General features: G+C 38.8%; 1 protein-coding gene across 5 annotated transcripts in view; it reads left to right on the top strand.

Moving 5' to 3' along the window:
• LOC133511800 (plakophilin-4-like) overlaps window positions 1–25,744 on the top strand; it is a 97,883-nt gene that overhangs the window by 29,895 nt on the left and 42,244 nt on the right. For 3 of the 5 annotated variants that reach the window (XM_061840746.1, XM_061840747.1, XM_061840745.1), the window contains 2 exons: window positions 1,013–1,146; window positions 19,386–19,498. In XM_061840746.1, the coding sequence (XP_061696730.1) occupies window positions 1,018–1,146; window positions 19,386–19,498 (242 nt within the window). In that variant the 5' untranslated portion in view covers window positions 1,013–1,017. Of the gene's footprint in view, window positions 1–1,012; window positions 1,147–2,415; window positions 2,793–19,385; window positions 19,499–25,744 lie in introns of those variants that run through there. The other 2 variants (XM_061840748.1, XM_061840749.1) reach the window with 2 other exon arrangements.

The following is a 25,744-nucleotide window of genomic DNA, read 5'->3' as shown; positions in this document are numbered from 1 at the left end:
AGATATGCAGCATTGCCTTGGAGCCTCATTTATTCCACTTGCTCAATTCACCTACGAACCACAGGTCAAAGGAAGCAAAGGTACCCACTTATCTTTTTAAGATGGTTTCTAATCTTATTTCCTTCATCACATTTTTCACCTTTTTAAATCTAGAGTGGTGCCTTGTCGATCCATTAAGTTGACTTCTCTTTTCCTTTTTTATTATAATGTTGCAAGCACTATTTGAGTTACTGGGGATCTTGAAATAACACTGGTACTTGAGTTGTTGTGACTTTGATGAAGTTAAAAAAAAAACCCTGCTGAATGAGTTCTTTTGTTCTCGTTCCAGGTTTTTTTTATATGTATATATATATACACACACACACACATTTATCTTCCCTCGCTACTAATAAGTGAAGGTACAGTAGTGTTCAAAATAATAGCAGTCCAATGTGGCTGACAAGATTAATCCATGTTTTTAGTAAAAAAATTTCATTGCTACGTGTCAAACAAGTCACCAGTAGGTGCAGTAGATTCTCCAACAACACCCAGAATTCATGATTTACATACTCTTTGGGGCTGTGCAATTTGGCAATTTGTTGAAAGGGGTAAATTGTTTGACATGTAGCAATAAAATATTTTATGAAAACGTGGATTAATCTGGTTAGTCATATTGGACTGCTTTTATTTTGAACACCACTCCACCACTGTAGTGGAAACTTAATTTATTAGATGATGCTTGTTTCCTTTTTGTATATTTCATAAATTATTATTCATGTTGTGTTTGTTGTATCAAGCCCATATGGTATTGATTTGCACTGTCATCCTCTAGAAACACTGAGTCTTCAGGCCATATGGTGTATCTGTGTGTGGGTGTGCATTTGTTCATCAGTGTGTGTGGTGGTGCATGACCATTGATGTCGACTTACTCTTCTGTCAATGAGCATTAAGAAGAGGTTATTGTATACACGACCTTTGCGATCAAATCAGGTGGTGATCATGTGAGTGTGTGTGTGTTTTTGTGTGTATCCAGGAGGAATGCCAGTTCCGGAGCAGAGCCCAGTGATGGAGGAGGGGCTTCTGCTGACCTCCCGCAGCCGTTCGACTGGCCGCAGCGTGGAGCCGAATAACACTGCTAACAATATCCTGGCATCTGTGAAAGAACAGGTAGTGTGCCATATCGCTCGTATTATCCCTCGTATCATGTCACTCATTGTACACTCGATAGTGTTTCCCAGCATTTGTTGAACCAAATCATTTACTGTATTTTTCATTAGAAAAATCTCAAGGCACAATGTTAGACAAAATGTGGTCCTTTTATATTTACATAGTTTGCCCTAGAAGCGTTTTTAATACAGATTTGCAGAGTAGAGTGGTGCCTTGACTGACCAATTTAATTAATTCCATTATGACTCAAAACACTTGCATCAAATCATCATTCCCCATTGAAATGAATACATATAACATTAATCCATTTGACAGTCAAAGAATGACATTTGTAACATTTTTAAAAACAAAGTCTCTTGTATTTTATAAAAAATATACAGTTATCATTGAAAAGAATATAAAGGATAAAATGTGCATCATGATGATTTAGTGTGCATAGTGATGCTGGTGTGTGCGCCTTGGCTACAGGTATGCTCCATTGTACACGCAGACATACCGCACTGAAATTTGATAAAACACAGAAGAAGACTGTTGCAGTAATATTTGTAATTTTTCCACCTAGGATAAAGAATACATGCCTGTAAGTATTGTTGTATGCTCTTTTTCCTGATTGCTATGGCTTGTATGCAAATTGTTTTTTTTTAATTACCATAACACCAAGGCTATTTTTTTTAATCCATTGATGACATTTTGCCGTGTGTTAGTAGTAAGAGTTTGGTAGGAGAATGATTGTTGTGCATGCTCGTAGATCAAATTTTTACTTTCAACTCGAGACAAAAAAAATGTGCCAAGTGACGGCTCATACCTTGAAAAATTCGTAGGTCAGGTCACTCGTGAGGCGAAGTACTATTGTTCTGTATTTATGATTTTATCACTGCAATAGGTTGGATTAGTGATAAACTCTGGTGCGCTCCAACTGCAGTAAAAACTTGGGTTATATAGGAACCGTGCTGGATCGGAACACCATCCTAAATCCAGAACCCCTATACTCATGCGTTAATTCAACAGAGCCTTTTCAAATAACCAATATGTATTATATTTGATACTAATATAGAATCACTAAATTCTTTATCAATTATCCAGTCTTTGTTCTGGAAATTACCGTTCTGGGAATCCAACACAGTTGGTGAGACTTTGTTTCTCACTGGAAGGATTGTTGGCTTTGCTGTTTTTTTTTAATAAAGACCACACAAAGTTAACTCCAAAGCTTCCTGACAATAGGTAGGCTTTATTTGCTCAAGTAAAGTGAGGAAGGAAGCAGCTCCTGACGATGTCACTTCCTTTCCCCGAGGATCCTCGATAGTGGCTTGTCCGGTTGAAGCAGATATCCGCGCAGCCCAACAGGAAGGTGGCTAATCTGCCAGAGTTTTGTGGTTTTCACTGACACTCGGCTACAGAAAGCTGCCTCTCAGGGGATTCCTCGTGTAGAGCGTAAAATGATCGCATGTTAAAAAGGCAGATGAGAGGGTGGGTGAGAGTGAAAAGGGAGGAAATGAGATCCAGGGTAGGTCTATTTCTTCCCCTTTGCTCTCGCTTGAGGTTTTCCTTTGAGTGTTGAGATTTTGATGAAATACCACTGTTGGCGTAAGCATGCTCAACCCCTTGGCTGTAGTTTTAGTTAAGGGCTAAGGATGTCAGGGGACTTGGTAAGTGTATTTTGTCATTTTCTTGCTCTTCATTGGCTGGTTCCTTTCCATGTACTTCTTAATTAATTTCCTGTTGCTCTGGTTTTCTTTTTTGCTATGTTTGACTGTGGAAAGATCCCTCTCTCACACACCTATGACTGCACAAGGCAGACTTTGCCCACATGCCCAAACAAGGGCAGCGGCACTAACATTTTATAGCTGCATTCTTCCAGCTGGCTCATTCGCTCACCATCCAAATCTTCTCAATTTGTATGGGTTGAGTAAAATACTATTTCATTGGTATTCAATGCAGTCATGCACTAATTTTCTTGGCAAATGACTTTTTGATTCATGTTTGCTGTGAATACAATTATGTTGACAAATTGGCAGAATGGGATATATTTGAGTGACTTTCTGGGGAGGAACTATATTGCTAATATGGGTCTGAGTGGAAATCAGTTTGGGAATAAGCCACTGTTGCTGATAGCTTAACCTCAGTTATTTTGTCCACATCACGAATGAGTCATTAAGAAATTGTTTCCGGTGTCAAATGAATAGACACTTGTCTTGTCAATCAGTTTATGCTCAATTAAAAGGTCACAAAAATTGGAAGAGTAACGTGTTTAATTTGAGTTAATTGTTAACCTCTTGCTTTCATTCAATTTTCCTTCCAAGGAGAGGTCCATGCTCAATTTACAAATCTATTGCTTTCCAAAATACTGTATATTTTAAAATGATTGCCATCACTAAAGCAACTGTTGTGACTTTTTTTCCCGTTGTCACACCTGCGCATGTTATAATTGTGTTTTGTGTTAGATGAAAGCCATTACTTTATGATGGTTTTGACTTGAATGAAATCAATTCTCCCGCGTGGAAGCCAACCATTCACACTAAAGACAAGCCACCAGACAGTCAAAACAAAACCCAGTTGCACTGACTGGTTTAATAAACAAAGTGCTGACAACCTTTGATACGGAACAATTTTTGAGGTACAGCCAGTTCATATTAAGTCATTGTTTTTGCATGAATATGGTTATGTGATGTGGATTGTGGTGAAACATTTTGAAAGCTATATGATGAGATTTATTTTGCGTGAAGTCAGATGGGATAGGGTCCAGGGGTACTCGACCCCAACCAGGATAAGTGGTGTTGAAAATGGATGGATGGGTGATGAGATTTAGAAAAGGTACTTTCCATGTTTGCTTTACCAATTGTGCATTTGATTGTATGATTCATTTGTTATGCTATGATAGAATGACATTCCATGGTTCAAATGATACCATTCAGATTGTTATTTTCCCCCCATGTTGTCCTATTTGGATATCTGTCATGGCTGCATGTAGAGGTGGGAAAACATTTGAATTAGGATGTCTTCAAAGTCAGAAATCGGCGGCCTACAAATGTGAATACAAATCTAATGCTCGTTTGATATTTGCCTATAAAACTGCAGCATAATCAACCATATTAGATGTCTGTCATTTGAAATGCACTTGTACCATAATTTTTCATGTATGATGCGCACCCATGTATTATAGGGACCCCCAAAGTTGACCTCAGAATTCTGGAAAACCCTTCTACCCATGTATAATACATTTTTACAATGAATGATTTATTTTGCTTCTCCCCACATGATCAAAACAAAAGAAGTAGCCATCCATTTATTTGCTGAAAATCATAAATACTATAGAAATACAAAAATATGTTTATTTCGGGGGTGGGGTGGGGTTAGGGGTGGCAGACTGGGATCTTTTAACTCATTCAAAGCCAGTCATTTTCAAATTACAGTTCCCAAAGAAAGTCATTTTAGAGTATTTTGTATAGTCTTTCAAGACCCACAGAGTATTGTTCTATGACAATATAAACAAATGTTTTTAACAAAAGAGTATACTTTCTTCTTTCATCGGATTTTTTTTGTACCCTTTTCCCTTATCTACTTACCAACAGTTGAACATTGGTTGGTTTCACCAAAAACACCAGTTTCTGACCAAAAAGCAGGCAACAAACGTTTTGCGAAAAGTAACGTCAAGCAGTATAGTGACGTTGATGCCAGTATTTTTGCTTTATTGACAACTCAAACAATAAAACAAGCAAGAATGAGAGGGATTCTTTTTTTGGCAAAATAATTTATGCTCGATATACAACAATGAAAGGCACCACAAATAACGCTAACTCACTGCATGACTCAAGTTGGCCATCAGTGGGTTTTAACATCGCGTTCATCATTCACTTCATCAACTGCGTCATCTTTTGTCCTGATTGCGATACATACTTACACATACTTTGCTTTCCATGACATATACTCACTCTCTTCATACCTTGGATATACACACTGTTTAAGTTCTAGGTCCCGGATTAGACCTGGCGCCTTACAATGTGCTGTACCCTATGAGCACCCTGAGTTCCGACACTTGCAAACGCAAATGCGCTCCCACTATGCCTGGACCATGTAAATAGCGTTTAAAGTGCATGGTTCTTGAGTCATTCTTTTGTTTGATTATTTGCTAGTTATGCTATTCTGTTTGCAGTGGTGTGATAATTTTAGTTTCAATGTTACACCGTGAGTGTGAACATCCCCAGTAATGACCTGGCTACACAGGCAGTGCGTGGGGGAATGTAAGCTTCTTCTGCTTATAGATGTGAAAAGTAATTATTCCTCTCTGCATTGTGAACGCCATCAAATGGTAGCTTACATACACAGTGAAACATTTTCTTTCATACATGCATGTACTTCATTTGACAAGTCACACAACAACTGTGCACATAAGGTACGCGGTCTGTTTCAGAGAAAATTTAAGACTTTTAAGTGCCTCTTATCATTGAATAGCAAATATAAAAAATATAGTGGATATCACACATTGGTGTATTTATACTGCATCTACTATTCAAAGTTTTTTGTTTTTTGAGGGGGTGCAAGAAACATAACCCCGCAAATAAACGGGGAACACTGGGGGCACACTTATCTGTTTATCATTACGGTGGTTTACAAACCTGAATTTGAAAAACAAGTTGAGTAAGATTTCCTTTCACACCTACCCATTGAAGAACGAATGTATTTGTCTTTGGAAGTAAACAATTGAATTGTATTTGACAAATATAAAAGTCTAAAGCAGTGCATGAGTTAGTTTACCAGAGGTAGATCTCGTTATACAGTAAAGGACGTATGAAGCCTTTTTGCCATTACGTACCCAATTTCCTGACCAAATTGCACCATAGAACATATTTTCTCTCTCTGGGCAATAACCTCCTACCTTGGTTCGTGAAAGTGATTAAGCCCTCTAATTACAATTGACCGTCCATTTTTCTCTACTCCTGTGGTTCTTATCTGCCTTCCTCCCACTGGTGCTGCCTCTGCTGTGACAAAAGCAAGGGGAAACCTAGACCCCATAAGCATTGTGGCCTCGATTATGGACATCAAAATGGAAGCCTGGCTCCAAGCAATTACCCCATGAGGGAGGAAGAGTGCAACACATTTTCAGGGGTGGGATATAGGTGAAGGAGAGTGCCCGGGTGTGCAATGGATAAGACAAAAGACAAAGGGAGGAAAGATAGACTGGGTGTTTGATGCGAGAACGGCAGCATTCGATAGACTGTCAACTCTGAACCGTTTTCTAAATGGAGAGTGACAAGCAACTGTCAATGTCGAGGAAAGCTAGAAATCAGGAAAGAGGAAAAGGAAGGCAATCTGCTCTATGTGTGACAAGATGCCAGAAGAGCGGTATGTCATGCCTGGCACAACAATCTCATGTTCTGAATGTAACTCGGGAAAAATCTCCCCCAACACCTAAGTGTTAATACTCATGAACATCACTGTCATCATTATAATTATAATTATCTCCCTGATTAGCATCCCAGTCAGAAGTAGTGCAGAACATAGAGAGAAGGAGGATATACAAACAGTACAGCGTTCTTGCACTAGATCGAGATTCATCGTTCACATCCCTGCTGTAGTGCAAATTTTAAAGCGCAGGTTTTTCTCAATTCATGTTTTTACAGTACATTTGTCCCTCACTGTTCCATCCTGTTACTAAATTTCACATCTCAGATAAGAAAACATGCAAGATAAATGTCTGTTGGTGCTCACAAGATTTTCATTCAAGGCTTGCTTTTGAGGTATGTTGTAGGTATTATGTAGCCTAGCAAGCTAGTGCTAGCATTAACAGTTGTGGATAAGCATGCTGGTATTCTGTCAAATGATGCTCTAAAGTTGAGGTGTGGGTTAAGTAACTTAATAACAATAAAGTCATTTAATTACAGTAAGTTGGCACACCATTATTGTTGTTGTAATGTAGGTTTGACCTGACTGATTAGAATCCATGGCCCGGCAAGAGGAGTGATTTCCAACCTTTATGGAGCCAAAGAACATATTTTACAAGTGAACAAACTCATGGGAAAGTAACAAACAAATGTCACAAAAATGGCTGCATCTATAACCTTGTGCTTCCTGCCATCTAATAGAAGACCATTCATTTGTCTGTCTGCCTCACTGGGTTAAATTGATGAACAAAGATACATTATTTATTTAAAAAAAGTAACTAGCCACCCCTTTGTACGTCCATATTTGCCAATCTGACTTTTTTTGTGTTTTTTTTTTTGTTGTTGTTGTTTTTACAATATACTTAAACAGGCAGCACTGTGATTCAGCTGGTAAAGCGTTGGCCTTACAGTTCTGAGGTCCCAGGTTCAATCCTGGCCCTGTCTGTGTGGAGTTTACATGTTCTCCCCGTGCCTGCGTGGGTTTCATCCGGGCACTCCAGTTTCCTCCCACATTTCTAAAACATGCAACATTAATTGGACACTCTAAATGGCCCCTAGGTGTGATTGTGAGGGCAGCTGTTTGTCTCTACGTGCCCTGCGATTGGCTGGCAACCAGTTCAGGGTGTACCCCGCCTCCTGCCCGTTGACTGCTGGGATAGACTCCAGCACTTCCCGCTACCCTCGTGAAGATAAGCGCCGAAGAAAATGGATGGATGGATATACTTAAACTTTACAGTGTAATATACTTATTGGTCTCCCTTTTCCGGGAATTCAACTCCCACTCTAGTTGACATTTTTGTGGTGAAGAGGTTAAAAAAAAAGGTGCTGCAACACTGGAGTGGGGGTGACAATGACGATGCCTTGCTCAAGGGTAACCCAACAGGAGCCACCCAGCACTCCAACAACTATTTTACTTTTTCTTTTTACTTATTTGAACTTGAACTCCTAAACCCAAGTCCTTACAGACTGACCTCTTGCCGACCCATTTAAGAACTTATGTTTTTCCCCCTCCCACAGACTTTTAACATATCTAAAACTAAATCAAACACCCTTTTTACACACATTGTAAAAATATTTGAACACAAATAAATAACTGGAGACATTAAAGTTAGTGAGGATTTAGTGCTATATCTTCACGGGAATTCCCCTGCAGAACAATTTGTTTATGAAGATACTGATTAATATAGTTTGCTCTGCTTCATCCCATTATCCTTCCCTGGCAACTACCACCACCCATCACCACTGACTGTTGACCATAAATTCAGCTTATGCACAAACCCCACTTTAAGCACTGTATTCGCTTTACCTTTGCAGCACTGTGTACAGTACATTACCCAACTGATTATCTTGCTACACTGTTTAGAATTGTCTATAATTTAATACACTGTCCATAACACTCAATTGTGTACATTACTGCTCATAATGTCAATACCACACACGTATGTATATATGGGAATTGCAGTTCCGCTTGTTAACTTAGCCAGATAGACCATATTGTTTATATTGTTTATATAAGTATGTACATATTTTAGACAGTTGATTTTTTTTTTTTAAATATATTCTCTTTTTTTCAAGTGTTTAGTTGTTGGTGGTGAAGGTGTTGCAACGGGCTAGAGCCTTGGCCTCACAGTTCTGAGGACCGGGGTTCAAATACTGGTGTGTGGAGTTTACATCTTCTCCCTATGCCTGCGTGGGTTTTCAATGGGAACTCCGGTTTCCTCCCACATTCCAAAAACATGCGTTAATTGGAGATTCTAAATTGCCCTTAGGTATGATTATGACTGTGACTGTTGTCTGTCTCTATGTGCTCTTCGATTGGGTGGTAAGTATTTCAGGGTGTACCCCGCCTCCTGCCCCTTGATAGCTGGGATAAGCTCCAGCACTCCAGTGAGGATAAGCGGCTGGGAAAATTCATGAATGTTTGTTCATTACAGCACCGTGGCTCTGAGAGGAATCCTATTTCAGGTATGTTGTATGTCATGTGTGAATAACACATGTGCCAATAAAGTTAGTTGGACTTGCGTTTGTGGGTTAAAAACACAATTGTATAGGTGTGACTTTGACGTATGTGTTAGGTTCCTTCAAAAATGTTCATGTTTCCTTATTAATGTAATCAGCATGTTGACATTGTTGATATCTACTAAATTGCAGGGTTGTGCTCATTCAGACTACATTACTGAGATGTTTTGGCATTATCATGTTGAGCTCTCTCTGTAAATGATTTCCACATCTATTAAGAATTAATTTACACGGGGACATGCAACGTTAATCTATTTCGGCTTTTAGTTGCAACACGTAGTACCCACTTGCCTTGGGGTTGTTGTCAAAAATGCTCCAGGTAACCTTTTGTAGCAGTTTGAACTTGGCATGCTGTGGGAAAAACAAAGGTGGGCAGCCCCAAACACTTGTAAAGACTTTATGGAAATAAGCAACTTTGTTAACATTTACTTAGAAAACCTTTAATTGAATCTCCAGTGGCTCCTCAATAATGGCGCTCAGAGTGTGGTTTTATGTGTAATTATCTGCAGTGCAGTGTGAATATAAATGAGGCAGGTCTATAAAGACATTTGGAAAATAGGTGAGTGGGAGTCCATCAGCCTGCGCGTTTCGACAAGTTCACTTGTCATCATGATTTCTTTTTTTTGTTGCTAAAACCAAGTTTAAACATATCACTTGACACTTCAGTTCAGCAAGAATAAAGGATTTATTCTTAGTGTTTCACTATACATTTGTTAATGCTAAGGGATTACAGTCACACATCCAAAATATTAGTTCTGTTCACCGAGGATACAATGGTGTGTTTTGTTTTGGGCTTTTTACATCCGCCAACACATTCCAAAAAGACTTTCCTTAACATGGGGTAGAAAACGTGAACTGTATTTCTGCCTTGAGATACGAGATCCATTTAATCTCAGATCATCCTTCCTCATTGAAATGGATTGAAATGCCCTGAATACATTCCAATGGACCCCCATAAGAAAAAGAAAAAAATAGCACTATAAAATATTGTACTTTATAAAAACATAGATGCATGAAATAAATGAAATGTAAAAAAATTAAACAACTTTGGATGTTTTTTGGAAGTGTTCAATTCAATGGACATTGTACTGCTCCTTGTTTGTGCGGCTTGGCCACCTGGGCTAGTAAAATACAGACATATGGATATAATGTAGGTGGAGAAGGTCTTCCACTCCTCAGTTAGCCAAAATAATAATAGTCGTTAGTCACAGAAGATAAAAATATATATACCTGTGAGCAATGTTCCCTCTTAAATTGCACGACTGCGCATTTGTGCACTTGTTCCACACTCTCAGCGCAGATGAAAAAAGATCCAGCGCAGTGAACTACAGCCTGACGTCTTTTTTTATTTTCAAACACGGCAGAACACTGCCTCTCACAACAAGCTGCTGCTCGGCCACACCGGGCCACACACTCCACTTCCTAGTTTACCTGACACTGCCCCCCTCTGGCTCTTAAATGGGTACACTCATATTACAAACACCGTCCACCACCAGTGCTCTAGTTCGCAACACAGTCTGGGCAACGTAGAGCAAAGACGAGTTAGACATGCTGCTTATGTTTACTCTCGATAATAATGGTAAAAGTTAAAAAAAAAAAAACAATAGAGAAATACTGTTGCTTTAATGAATGTCAGAGTATGTGGATAAGGGAATAAAAAGTGATGAAATTGGACAAGATTTGCTCTTTTTTGAGTGAGATAGATCTGGTCTGAAGCCAAAGTAGAAAGTGCAGGATGAGATGGTGTGTAATGTTAAAATTCCACCTTGGCACAGCCTGATCAAAGATGAAAGCACAGACGATACAGTGCCCAAAAAGCTAATTCTGTATTTTAAATATAGGAGGCAACATATCATTAACCATAAAACTGTTTGGGAGCATCATTCAGCTTTCAACATGCATTGCTAAAGATATTCTGCAAGCAATAATTCAGTTATACACCAAGAAAAAACAGACGGGGCTATCTTTGTGGGTTAAAAAAAAATGAAACAAAGTTGGAAGTGACATTTCAAATTTATAGTTAATAGTTGGTTTGGTTTCGTTAGCAATGTATTTTTTTGTTTTTTGACATTTTCAGTGTAAGTTTGCAAAAACACAAAATTGTTCTGAAAAATGTTCTGATTGGAATGTAATCTGAACCTTTTAATGAGCCATGTACTTCAATGGATGACAGTGATTGACCACAGTGCATACGTCTGATGTTGCTCACAGTGGTCATAGGGAGCACTCACGGCCTTAGAGTGTTTGCTCAGAAGTAAAAAATTAGAGGGAACATTGCCTGTGAGTATTATGTTATCTGTCTACGTATTTTTACAGTTTGTGTTCTTATCTGTTGCTTCAAGACTTATACAGTAATATTAGTCATTATTCCCAGAAGATAAAGACAATATGCCTGTGAGTATTGTTATGGTATCCGTCTACATGTGTTCTTTATCCCTTGTGTTCATATCCATAACTTAAAGGGTGCTGTCACTGCAATACCAATGCTATTCATTAGGCCATCTGTGACAATTTTTTTTGTCGTTGCATTAATTTAATATGGCAGTTTCTTACCTATTAGGAATTTTATCAGTGTTATTTGTTTTATTTGTAGACAGTAAAATTCTAATGGGAGTGCCAATAATGAGTTGTCCTCAATTACTTGTTGATTGTTGGCCAGGTCTCGGTTCATGTCCATATATAATCGTGGAGGAACACTTTAAGCAGAGTACTGTACTCTGAAAATGACATGTCCAGTTCATAAAGAGTTTGAGGTGATCGACGGATTCAGAAGGAACATTGTATTAATTTATTCTCCTCCTCCTGGCCTTTGTTAGACTTGCTGATTTTTTTTCCATTTCTTTGTTGTTGCTTGTCGCGATAAAAGCGTTGATGCATTTATTCAATCGTTTTCTTCTCTCAAGCTGACTTTTATCTGTGACTGTAGTTGTGAATTCTGCTGCTCACATGACCATTAGCATATTTCTTTAAATGTCTTTTTACAGTTGTTCATTTCTAAATGTTTAAGCCAATTTCCTGCAAGCATATTGTTATAACAAGGTACTAAACATTTCTGATCATTGTGCACAAAATTAGGTCTATTTTTTCCCCCTGCCTGGTGTTATGGTGCAGTTCTGTTCTGTCATACGTCATACTTTGTTTTTTGGCCATGAGCGCTACAGAAATCCCTGAACTTCTGCTGTCATTCTCAAATGGAGTTCATCTATAGTCAGAATGAACAATATCTGCCTCACTGCTATGAGGGTGCGAGGCTGTTAAGCCACATTGATATGGAATGAACAAACAGAGTGTATGCAGTTTGGATTATTATTATCTTTAGTGACAAGGACGTGCTAAAGCGGTCAATCTGTATTGTGATGCTGGTTCACTCCATCCATCCATCCATTATCTTTGCTGCTTATCCTCACGAGGGTTGCGGGAGTGCTGGAGCTTATCCCAGCTGTCAACGGGCAGGAGGCGGGTATACCCTGAACTGTTTTCCAGCCAATCGCAGGGCACATCAAGACAGCAGCCACTCTCACAATCACACCTAGGGGCAATTTAAAGTCCAATTAATGTTGCATGTTTTTGGGATGTGGGAGGAAACCGAAGTGCCTGGAGAAAACCCACGGGGGCACGGGGAGAATATATACACTCCACACAAGGATGGCTGGGATTGAACCCGGGTCCTCAGAACTGTGAGGCCAACGCTTTCCCAGCTGTTCCACCATGCTGCCGCTGGTTCACTTCAGTTGTTTCAAATTGCACAACATTTCCTATAGGAAATCATGCAAAGTGAATTACTTTGTTGTCCAATATTCACAGAATCGCTTGATGCCTAACCCCTGCCTTCCTTGTTTCCATCTTGACATTCCACACTACAATATCTGAATTTGATAGTGTATGCAGTCACTGTGACTTGACAGGCACCTTCGCACTTGCAAATCTGCACAGTCAAGCACGAACAATCACACGTGTGAAATTTGTTCCGAGGTTGAAATACATAGATATTGAAAGACGTCGCTTATTTGGTGTAGTCTTGACTAATGTTCCCTCTAAGCTGCGCCACTGCGCAATTGTGCACTTGTCGCACACTCTCAGCGCACATGAAAACCGACCCAGCGCAGTGAACCACAGCCACGTCTTTTTTTTTTTTTTTTTTAACATGGATACGGTCTCTAACAACAAGCTACTGCTCAGCCTACTTGTACTTCAGAGTTTACCTGACACTGCCCCCCTCTGCTCTTAACGGGGTACTCCCATAATTAGAAACAACACATACCTGCAACTTTATATCTGCGGGCATGACGGTGTACCACACCCGTAACTTTATACCTGTGGGCATGACTGACCACAGCCCTACATTTTTCAAATGTGAGTCAGTGGTGTATGACTGGGCCTGGTGTAAACAAATGAAAGTGGACAATGGTTCGATTTGTAGTTTCTTCTTATTCATATATTTACATTGGTACCTATACTATCGAAATATTCAGATTACGAAACGCCTCTGCGGAAATTTTATTCATTTTTCACCATGGGCCCAAGAAAGTTGGCATTGCCAATGAGGAGAATCGATTCAGAGGATTTGCTGAAAAGATACTGAATTGTGGAGTGAAGAACTGCAATACAATTGATGTATCAATAGTTTTCCCCACACCTGTGTTATACCATCTTAAAATAACTGGTATGATCCAGTCACTGGGTGGGGACACTACTGCATACAACAATAAATGATACGAGAAATATTGTCATAATTTCGTTTAGTGATGCCACAATTACCATGATTTCTCATGTGCAATGCACTTCCCCCCACCCCAGAAAAACCCATCAAAAGTCAATTGTGCACATAATGCACATGTATAGAGGAAACAAAAAAAACAAACACTACTTCTTTCTGAAACAATACCAACACAATTAATAATCAAATCAAATTGAATTGCAGCCCTAAAAAATCAGTATCGAATTACAACCAAAAGAATCCAAATCAAATTTAATTGTGAGTTTCTGAAGAATATTAAGCCTGAGTATAACAAGGAAAGAGCAAGGAATGAAAGCATAAAAACAAATTTTTTTTAAATCCAATAGTATGAGCTGGGGAACATCATGAGAATAGAAAACAAATAGAATCATTTGGATGTTGCCAAAATGTGTGTTTTTTTCACCTTTAAATGTGTGATTTTTAAGGTTGAAGGGAACTTTTGAGTTTGCTGAATCAGCAGTAGCAAGAAGGCGCTAGAGGCATTTCACACAACTCTTGTATTGTCAGCAGCCATGATGATGAAGCGTGTCCAGCGCGTGGCTTAGCTGCCATGTCGTCATCTGTTTATTTGGGCCGGGCTGAGGACACAAGGGTGTACAGGATCTGAATCAGCTCTAGTAGCACAAGCAAATCTGGCAATTAAAGGGTAGGGGGGGGGGCTGTTGCTACTGCACAGCTGGCTTATCAATGCATTCTTCTTCCAATGTAAGGCTGATGCCGAGTATGGCTTGGTGCACTATTGTTAAGTAAGCATCACATTTCTTTAATGGCTCCTCCAGTTATGGTTGTAATGCAGCGATACTCCGATTTGTAATTTGCAACTTCTTTGTGTCCTTGTAGAATTTGGCCCAGGACCATTTTTGCCACTTCCCCTTTTTTCTGCTCAAACAAGCAAATTGAGAATGAAGCGAATCTATATTCGTTATAGTTTATAGCCAAGGGAAAAGTTTAAGCGGAAACTAATGAGCTTAAAAAAGTGATGAACTCATCATGACAGAGAGGATGCAATTAAGTGTGAAGTTTTTTTTTTATCCCTCAAAAGCATCACATAAAGCACTGATCATTAATTATCATTCATGTTGCCAGAATCAAGTGTTTTTCACAATTTTGTTTTGGCTGTTTGGTGAGATTGCAAAAATAATTGCGAAAAAAATATATTGTCACAATTTTTAAAACGCCCATACCTATATGCAATATTAGAGCCTGACCGTTGGGGCCGATGCAGATACTGATAGGGCTAAAAAAAGGAAGCTATCTGATTGATGCGGCCATATTCGATATATTAGCCGATAACCGATATCCATCCATCCATTTTCTTAGCCGCTTATCCTCACATAATCACACCAATGGGGCAATTTAGAGTGTCCAATTAATGTTACATGCTTTTTTTTTGGATGTGGGAGGAAACTTGAGTGCCTGAAGAAAGCACCCAGGCATGGGGGGGAGAACATGCAAACTCCAGGCAGGCGGGGCCAGCATTTCAACCCCTGTCACAATTTTTTTAATACCCAAAGAGTGATTCAAGACAAAGAAGCAGAGCACTACTAAATTGTGGAGATAAGAGGATCAATAAAACAAACGTAATAAACCAATAACTCCTCAATACCATAGCATTAGGCCAATTAAAAGCACTGATATGATTGATGATGCAGCAACCGAGCTGCTGTCAGCCACAACTCGTCCTAAAAGTGTCTTATCCCAAACTGACTTCCTACACAACATCCCCTTCCCACCCTTTAAAAGTACATACATAGTTACAGAAACAGTACCGAACCCACTTAAACTGAGGATAAGCGGTGAAGAAAATGGATGGATAGATGGTTTTCAATTTTGGCTTCTTATGATCATAAAAAACTTTGTAATCCAAGAAAACAATTAATGTGCCACAGTGCCGGTTGTCTAGGCAAGTTCCTGTGTTGTAAACGTACCCTCAACGCATGTTTATTGTTTTTAGCAAGCGTGTGACACATCTTCTCGCCTTCTGGAGCATGCTTCAAGATGTCTTTTGACATCCCAGTTGGACTTTACTGCAAAACTAATGATACAACAAAAATAATTACTCCCCTTAAATATATACAAGACACACATCGTCTAAGAAATTGCCATCTTATGCTCTCAGTCAGTAGAAAACCCTCTTGACGGGCTAGCTAACATTCGTCGTAGATTACAAGAAGGATTTACCTTCAAATAACGACTATTTAGGTGCAAATGTCGTGGTAACACAGACAGACAGACAGACAATATAACAATACTCACGGGCATGTATTCTTCCTAATCTGTTAAAAATTAGTTGAATGTTTTATTGCAACTTTCTTCTTCTCTTTTCACTCTGGTTTTATCCTACATCCCAAAAATAAGCATTAATTGGAGACCCTAAATTGACTTTTCCGGCCCCACCTGTGTGGAGTTTGCATGTTCTCCCCCGTGCCTGTGTGGGTTTTCTCCGGGCACTATAGTGGTGACTCCAAATTGCCCATAGGTGTATTGTATTATTTGTATTTGTATTATTTTTATTTTCCAAGACTGTCAAAAACAAGCAAGGAATTTTATCTCAATCAATGAATAATCGTAATTATACTATCACAAAAAACAACAGTATTTTTATGTCATTTATGCTACTGATATGATATTATATTATGATATAATATGATATTTTTAGAGGAATTCACTTTTAATTAAAATTCTAAGAATAATGAACATTGTAACAGAACCTATTCTGTTCGCAAAATAAATTGTGCTTTTACAAATATTAAATACTGGCAAAGTAGTATAAACAGTCTTTAATACCTTAACAGGTAATATAATGCCAGTCTAATTTTTGCTTGGTTAAGAAAAAGTGTCAAGTAGCAACATTAATAACAACACAAGTAGATCAAACCAACCTGTTTTGATACAAAATGTATGCTACTTTTTATCAGACTCCAGCCTTTCTTTAAACGCTGGTTTGTCAACATGTTCAATAGCTACTTCTCTTAAGAATAGTAACGCTATGCTGTATATAATTTGAGCATATGTGCAGTGGTGTCTTGGTGCAGTTTTGTAGTAGTGGTGTAGTGGGTACACACGCTTGACTTTGGTGCTAACTCATTCTCATTTCTCATTTCTATACGCAGCGGTGTGTGACATCCGCATTTTCCATCAGCTTCTTGAGCATCACACTCACTTTTTTTATAGTGTCTTTCCAATGCTAAATTGCAGCTCATACGTACCCCTCGTGCGCCGAAAAAAAAAAAAAAAATTACTGGGAAGCTTTGATTGTGGAGTAACTACAGCCTGGAGCCTACCACAACTTATCTACTGAGGTGATGTTGATAAGAGCAATGGAGGCCATCGCGCAGCCGTTTGAGAGGGTTGGATTTTTTTTTTCCCATTGCAGAGGGCAAGCAAATAATGCAGGAAAGTAAGTGTGAAACGTCAACTTATCCAAATCATAGTCAAGTGACATTCTTAAGTCTCCTCAAAGCAGAAGAGCTGCTCCACGCATGATTTGGTCACGCTGCCAATTGGGGAGCTGAACGTAACGGACTGTTGAGAATGCTTTTACACAAGAGGTCTGAGAAACCTGTCATCTGTTCTTAGAGTCATGGTGACTGTGGCCAGAAAAATGCTCTCAGTGGAGCGCAGAGTATCCAGAAAAGTGCTGCTTTGGATGACATCTCTCCTCTTTCCTTATTACTGTGTATGTGTGCCATCTTCTATGTATTCACTGCAGTCTTTCACTATGCGACTTAGAACTAGAAAATTGTGCAAGTGCCTCAATGATCATAGGTAGTCATAGCATAGCAACGGAGCTATCAAGGCCAAATATCACGTACAAAAGGTGCTTATGGGTGTATGAATGCTGCGTAACTGACATAATTATGTTTTTGGGTACACGCAACTTAGTTGATGTGCAACATGCATCAATTCTGTATATGAGGTAGATATAAGCAAACATTTGAGGGGGAAGGATGCGTTAGCTCTGTTAAAAGGGGTACACATTGACTGACAGATCCTAATTTGAGGTTTGTCCCTATTTCTATCAAAATCAACAAATAGCCGATTGTCAGCAATTGCTAAATGATCTTGTTGTGTCTGGTGTGTTCAGAGTATTTTGTCCTTCCCAATTAGGAGGGAAAACAGTCGAGGCAATTGTAAATTTTTCAATATTTACAATGGGAAAGCTTTGTTTGTGGTCAACAGCTAAGGTGGTCTGATCCACAATTTTGCATAAATCGTAACAAAAGCTAATGAGGAAGTGACTTAAAGCTTTGTGGTGTGAAACTAAGGAGTTATGAAACTAGTTGTGTTGAGTGTTTTGCTTAATGTGTGAGATAAGTCATTCACCATTTCCTGGCAGCCTGGAGTCCCTGTGGCACCTTGCTGCTACTCAGTTGTCATTCATGGTGCTTAGCCAGTCATCTGGTATGGGCAAGAAGACTCAGTTGTTGGTGAAGATACAGTTATTGTGTGGTGTGCTGTGTTGGCCATCCCTGAGTATATTACACACTGTAAGAAGAAACACGGTCATCTTTTTTTTTTTTTCAAAATATGTGGGTTCTCTCAACCTAAACACATATTTGATGTTAACCTTAAGCGTTAAAGATCAATATGTGTGGACTAGGTATGGCATGTTACTTCTTCAGTACTTTCTGCATGATACAATACAACCTTATGGACCATGCTTTTTCACTTTTGGACTTGGGCTACACACATGGGGTGAGTTAAATTAAAAGAAAAAAAAGATGGCTTTTATTCAGTCCCCAAAAATATCCGAGTTTTTTTTTTTTTTTTTTAGTAATACGTTGGTTGTTTTTTGTTGTTAAGTTTTTGGGGTAGGCTGGAACAGATTAATGGCATTTTTATTCATTTCAATAGTGAAAGAGGATTTGAGATCTGAGTATTCTGAATTGGCTTGTGTATCGATGCACCACTTTATGGGCTATGTATTACATTGGCTTGAGAAAGCCTCTATAGTACAGTTTGGTGTGAAAGAGATATGTTAAAGTGATAAATTGCGACAAATAGACAAGCTTTGTTTAGGAGTAGCTAAGTTTGGCCTGGGCTGTGTGTGAAAGTTAGTCTTCGCCTCATGTGCATGTACCTATGCACTTCTGGTGGATCGGAAAACCATTTTATTCTAAGGCTAACATTGTAAGATGATTTTTGAAATGATCTATAACTTTTTAGAGCGCACAATTTGTATTACATTGAATAATAATATGTTCAATGTTTTTAGAAGGGCATCAATTACTGTTGTACTTGTTTGTCACTATTCACAGGAGGTGTTACCTATCCCGACAAAAACGTGGGGTTTATTGAAGAGTAGTTCTTTCAAAATGTGGACAATAATCAACATTATTGAACAGATTTTGACGTAAGTTTAAAAGTGTATTTGCATTCTTCCTTTTATTGTCATTATTGTGTGAGAAAAGGCAAAGAGATAATTATTGGGTTTTTGATTATGCATCTGTTATGTCATTTTCCGTTTAAGAGACGATTGACGCCTCGTTTTTAACATCTGTCAAAGGACACATGTAACGCTTACTCAAATAATCATGTATGACTGATCTTCACTTTCTCTCCCCTCCCCTCTTTCTTTCTTTGTTCCTATATGTGGGCAGGAGCTCCAGTTTGAGCGGCTAACACGGGAGTTGGAGGTTGAGAGGCAGATTGTGGCCAATCAGCTGGAAAGATGCAGGCTCGGGGCAGAATCGCCGGGTGCTGGAAGCAGCAGGTAATGAAACGATTTACCGCACAGAAACACTCACACTCCAACCAAACACATGGCATTCTCTAGTCAGTAGTATAAGCCTTATGGCATACCAATGGAACAGCCTTTCATTCAGGTAAACTGTACATGGTATATTCAACTAGACTTTACACCGACTTGATCAACCTGATCAGATCAGACGATAATTACATTTTTTGCTGATCTGCTGATTTGGTTTAATGTCATAATTCGTCAATCAATGATCGTTTCCGAAAAAGACATTTACTCCACGTCGTGTTGTGCACAGCATATCTAAATCCAAAAGGTTTTTTATTTTTATATATCCATCCATCCATTTTCTTAGCCGCTTATCCTCACGATGGTCGTGGGACTGCTGGAGCTTATCCCAGCTGTGTTCGGGCAGAAGGCGGGCTACACCCTGAAATTGTTGCCAGCCAATCGCAGGGCACATAGAAACAACCAACCAATGAACTAGTCGCACTCCCAATTTATTTATTGTAAATACATATTTTTTGAACTATAGCATATACAGTGAATGAACATGTCATTTGAATAGACTCATTGCTCCATCTTTTGACTGGATTGGTTATCAGTTATAAGATACATAAAGTATAAGGGCCCCTTAAATGTTGCCGTGTCCGGTAACTCACGTGGGATGCGGTTTTATTTTATTTTTTTGTATTTATTTTTATTTACTGCAAAGGAGTGATTTCTAGAATGAGAGGATTCCACCCGTTACACCAATTAAATGTACTTTTTACTCTAAGCAACACACAGTGCATAAAAAAATGTTGTCCTTCCTTATCCCTCTCCATTATGTGACTGTATCAAGCAAGTAGTTTTACTTAAATTTGATTTTTTGTCACGTTTATTGTACAATATTTTGTTTGTATGCTTTCACTTTAGAGCACGCATTTTGTTTGACTTTTGAGATTCCACTTCCCCAACTATGTACTCTTGCATTTTTTGGCATTTTTTTGTAGTTATCCAGAGATACACCATAATAAAAAAAATAACAATAATCCCAAATCATTCAAAACAAAGCAAACTGTCGTATTTACACCTAGAAATGTGTTAAAAATGAGGACAAAGTTATCTCTGGTGCAACACAAGCCCAGGGGCACGCTAGTATTTGCAGTACAATTGCTTCTATTTGCATAATGTGTTGCTCATTTTGTTGGGGTAATGAGTGTCAAGCAGTGTTAAAACAGATCTGACTCTGAGCAATAAACATACTATTCATAGCTGATATATACAAGTATTGTATTGGGGCTCATAGTTTATGACTTATGTGCAAATTGTTTACAAATGGGTGCTTCACTTCAGGCCATTTTATTCCAGTTTTGAGCTTGGCTATATATAGAGATTCAGCTTCAACTGTGGCTGGATGTATGATCTTTACTAGGCCATGTGTTCTTATATGATGATGTATTCTTGCCCTGGAGCATGCATACCTCCAAAACTAACAGATTGGATGACTCAGAAGTTGCCTTCGATTCACACTGGCGCAGGTGTTGGATCAACTTCAAACACTCAGCTCTTCAACTACAAAACGCAGCCGTACGAACATATGCTCGCACTATAATAAAATTGTCAGCCAATTGTAGTTCTTTACACAGTCATCCCTGATGTACGAGTCTCCAAACTTATATTTATTACTTTATCGAGTTACAAGACCTCTGGTCAATTTTTGCTTTGTGTTGCTGAATTCCAAACAAACTTTGGAGGCGTTGCCATGAGAGCGAAATGAAAGAAAACAAGGACAGTGACAGCTACTGATGCACTTTCAGACATTTACTGAAACAGTTAAACAAATAAATGAAAACACCCATAAGGATCATGGAAGAGACGCTAACAATGAACGAATTGTGTGGCGCTCCCAGCATGCTTCGCGGCACTCAAGACCTCCTTAGTGCTACGAAGCATGCTGGAATGATGTAAACAACGTTTAGAGTGCATGTTTTGTGTCAATTATTTCTCAAGTCCTTCTTTATATTTGTTTTATTATTTGCTAGTTATGCTACTCTGTTTGCTGTGGTGTTATAATTTTAGTTTCGATGTCAGTGTGTAGAACATCGTCAGTAATAACCGGCCTACACAGGCAGTGTGTGGGGCAATGTAAGCTTCTTCTCCTTACAGATATAAAATGCAATTGTTCCTCACTGTCTTGTGAGCGACATCACATGGTAGATTACATATATGATAAAATAACAATGTAACCAGAGTGTTTGAATGTACTTGTTGGACAAGTAACACAACATTTGCAACTGAGGTGCACCACATTGTAAGATGCCATGTCTAATGTGGTACCTCGTTATTTTAGAAGAGAATTTAAGACCTCTGTGATCGTGAAAATACAGTACGTTTAAAAAAAAACAACTTGGCAAGGAAAATCAGCGAATATGCTGGGCCATGTATGGGCAAGGGCACACTGTACATACAGTAGATTGACGAGACAACGAGGAACATTTGGACAAGACACGAGTGGCTGGAGTTAGCTGATTGGTGAACACAAGGTAGAGGGTAAACGCAAATAGGAGGACACAGCTAACAAAATGAGCACAGGAGGGATAGAAAACATGGGCCAGTGGAATATGTGAATCAAAATCAAACCAATTCAAATGTAGACCATTACAGGAAGACGTTTTATTTCAAAACAAGTGTATTTATCAATACTGCTGCAACATTATGCAGTTGGAACATCAACACTGGACTTAAATAAAGAAACATTAAAAAACCTTGAGTAATGAGTTAAATAATAAAGTCAACAACAGAATTAACTACATTAACATTTGGATGCAATTGTATCGTACCTAAAAACAACAACTAAACTGTGCTTAAATTAAATGTACTGTACTTAAAAGTAAAAAATGTATTAGATTTTATAAAAAAGCCTTAACACACTGTATGTATAAGTTTAAACTTGTGTGGTAGAGTGAGACAGGAATCACAGCTTCAGAGGATAAAGTGACTGATTTAGAGATTTGAATGTACTACACTGATGTATTATACATGATTAAAATGCCAAAGTGAAAAACAGACCGCGTTTGCCGGTTCAACACATGTACCTAAGCAATCATGCCTGGATTATAATTGTTTATTTGTACTTTTATTTGTTTTCTCCAAATAGCTGCAACCATTTGATTATGCTAAGCTTTTGTGGAGTATTTTTTTTTTTAAACAAAATGTGTTTGGATGTGAATGTTGAACCACAGCCAGTGTTTGGCTATGCTGTAGGTGACAGTCTGACTTAACTGCTTCCCATTGGCTCTTTGCAGTTTTACAGGGAACATTGTGTAAACATAAGCCTTTTTCAAAGTGGAAGCTACTTTTTGTTCCCTAAAAATAATTGGGCAAAGTTAAATTCATGGGGTCAATGGCTTCTGGCAGCAATAAATACCAGCCTCAATACCAGGCGTTTTTTAGGATGTACTTGTGAGACTTTATTTGGATTTTAAAACAAAACTGAATGCTTTGGAATGCATTAGAATGCTTTGGAGGGGGAGAGGGGGTTGGTTGAATACTTTGACCTAAATTCTTTATCACGGGAACTGTCACTGAGTTGGCTGGGAAGAGTTTAATGATTAATGAGCAATGCGGCATTGACATTACTGCTTGCAATAATATAACCAGGAAGAATTTGAATCATAATGAGGTGGAGATTCCCTTTAAATAATGATGACCCTTATGTGGAACATCACGTGACCAAAACCGGAAAACACGCTGAATGACACTGAACACTTAACTTGCATGTTTTTACATCATCAGTATATACACAGCCATGCTAGAGGAGTTTTCTTTGAAGCCTGTTTTAAAGTCTGTGTTCTAAGACTCAGAATGTGCTATTTATGGAGACAAATAGTCAAAACAGCGTAATTTTAAGCCTAGTCTTCCTTCGCTATATTGCAGTTCACCTGTTGAGGATTCACTCTATTGTGGATTTTCTTTTCCATATTCATATGTGTGCACAATTCACCATATCACAAGCATTTGAGTGTATGCAGTTTTTTTTTGTGAGAAAATTAACATCTTTTATCCTAAAACATTAAAATAATATCCTGTACTACTGTGCGTTACTGTATGTTTGAGTTAAAATTGTTTTTAAGAGTGTATAAATGATTGAGAGGTAAATATACATGTGGGGAAGATTAATAAGAGTCAGGGGAGGAGATTCATACAGCAAAAGTGGTCACTATGTCACAGATTTCCCCTATTGCATGTGTAGTTGGTCCAGAACCTAACCTCTGCGATAAACAAGTGATTACAATAAACTGTTTCGCAAAATAACCCTAATGCTGCTTCTCGAATATTTTTTAGACCTGACTTATGAGTGCCCCAATTTATCAGTTTTTGGAGGGACGACCAGCTGCTCTTTTTTCCGCTTTCTGTTGCAAACTTTTTTTTTTCCCACCCAGTTCTGGATATGCTATCACTCGAGTGAAGTGTATGTATGTATTTCTTTCGGCTTGTCCTCTTTGGGGTTGCCACAGCGTGTCATCTCAGATGAATGCTCATATTTGTTTGCCACGTTTTTTTTACACCGGATGCTCTTCCTGATGCAACCCCTCTGCATTTATCCGGGGAGAGAGCTGGAGCCTATCCCAGCTAACCTTGGGCGAAAGGCAGACTACACCCCGAACTTGTCACCAGCCAGTCGCAGGGCAGATATCGACACCATCACTAAGTGCGAATCAATTCCACGCTGCCTGTACCAAAGGCAGACGTGTGTACCACTACACCATCAATGCCTCCTCCATCACTCGAGTGAAGTATAAAAGAGAAATGGAGCAATTTAGGTGCTGGCGCTTGCTGTGCCCAAGCGGAGCCATAGTCACCGATGCCATTTCAGCCATTTATTGAAACGGATAAACACCTGAACACACAAATAAAAAAATGAGAACACTCACAAGGACCTGCTGCGGACCACAACTCACACTCGGACTGTCACATGTAGACATAGTAACCGGTTTCACCTCCTGACATGACTCATGAAGCTACGCATCTAAAGTGTACACAACCAACACAATTAACAGCATGTAGAATGATTACACTTAATGAAGACACTTGATTTCTTTCCATGATCTTTTTTAGATTATGTTTTTATACAAAACATTAGTACTTGGTAACGGGCATTTCAATCAATTCCAAAATTGAGTTAATATCCGAGTAAATTGATATACAATCTTAGCCGTGGAATTAATTGAACGCACAAATCAAGGTTCAGCTGCAAATGTAAATCATTGTCTACTTGGGGGGCAAGCAGGTCTTTGCACCCCCCACAGAGATGCACTCCGCAAACTCCCACAGTGATTTAAACACCTTTTACAAGTTGGACACGGACCACTGAAATGTTTGACATTGGGCATTTGTGTGTGAATAGAGATTAGCTTTAACGTTTCAGGTCCCGGCATGGAGCTCAGTAGCTCAGCAGGGTGACGGCAAAGATAAGGGAACACAATAAGGTTTCACTTGGAGACAGTTGATTTCAGCACACCTCCAGACTGGACCTCCCCCTTCATACAAGCCTGTCTGGTATTGCAATCAGTTTCACGGGGGCTGAAATGTATAGTCAAACTCAAGGCGGCCATGTCATTTTATGTTATAATAGTTCTCGTGAAAGAAAAGTCGACAGTGATCCTTCTTTTATTGCGGGGATTAGGTTCTTGATCAACCCGGCAAAAGGTGAATTCTGTAAAGTGCCAGCCATGTTTTTTTTCCCTGTGTTTGTTTGACATGTTTTAAAGCTGTTTCAGTTCAATTATTACTCCTTCCCACACCCTTATTAACCTCTCCCATACACTTAAAAACTTTATATAGCTTTTTTTAAATACACTTTCACATACATATACATACAGTGATGCCTTGGTTCTCGACCACAATCTGCTCCACAAAACGGTTCAAGAAGTGATTTGTTCGAAAACCAAATCGATGTTTCCCATTGCAATGAATGGAAAAAGAAATAATGCGTTCAAGCCTAAATAATTTAGACTTTGAAGCATTTTTAGCTTCTCCTGATAATACACTGCATAGTGGAAATACCTGTATAGTTTAAAAACTTTATATATTAAAATAATTTAAGAAATATAATAATTGAATTGACAATAACAGAACGAGTCGTGGGTGGGTCAACTGCGCGCGATGTTATTTCTGGGTTTTTTCGGCGGCGTGGGGATTAACAACATGGTGCGTCGTTGGTCAGCTGGTCTGGCCGCGCGCAATATGTTATTTCCGGATTTAGTTGGGGCGTTT

Source organism: Syngnathoides biaculeatus, chromosome 14 (assembly GCF_019802595.1).
Source record: "Syngnathoides biaculeatus isolate LvHL_M chromosome 14, ASM1980259v1, whole genome shotgun sequence".
In the NCBI taxonomy this organism is placed as follows: Eukaryota; Metazoa; Chordata; class Actinopteri; order Syngnathiformes; family Syngnathidae; genus Syngnathoides; species Syngnathoides biaculeatus.
The sequence above is the reverse complement of the archived record's forward strand: the minus strand, read 5'-3'. Positions and strand labels throughout refer to the sequence as shown.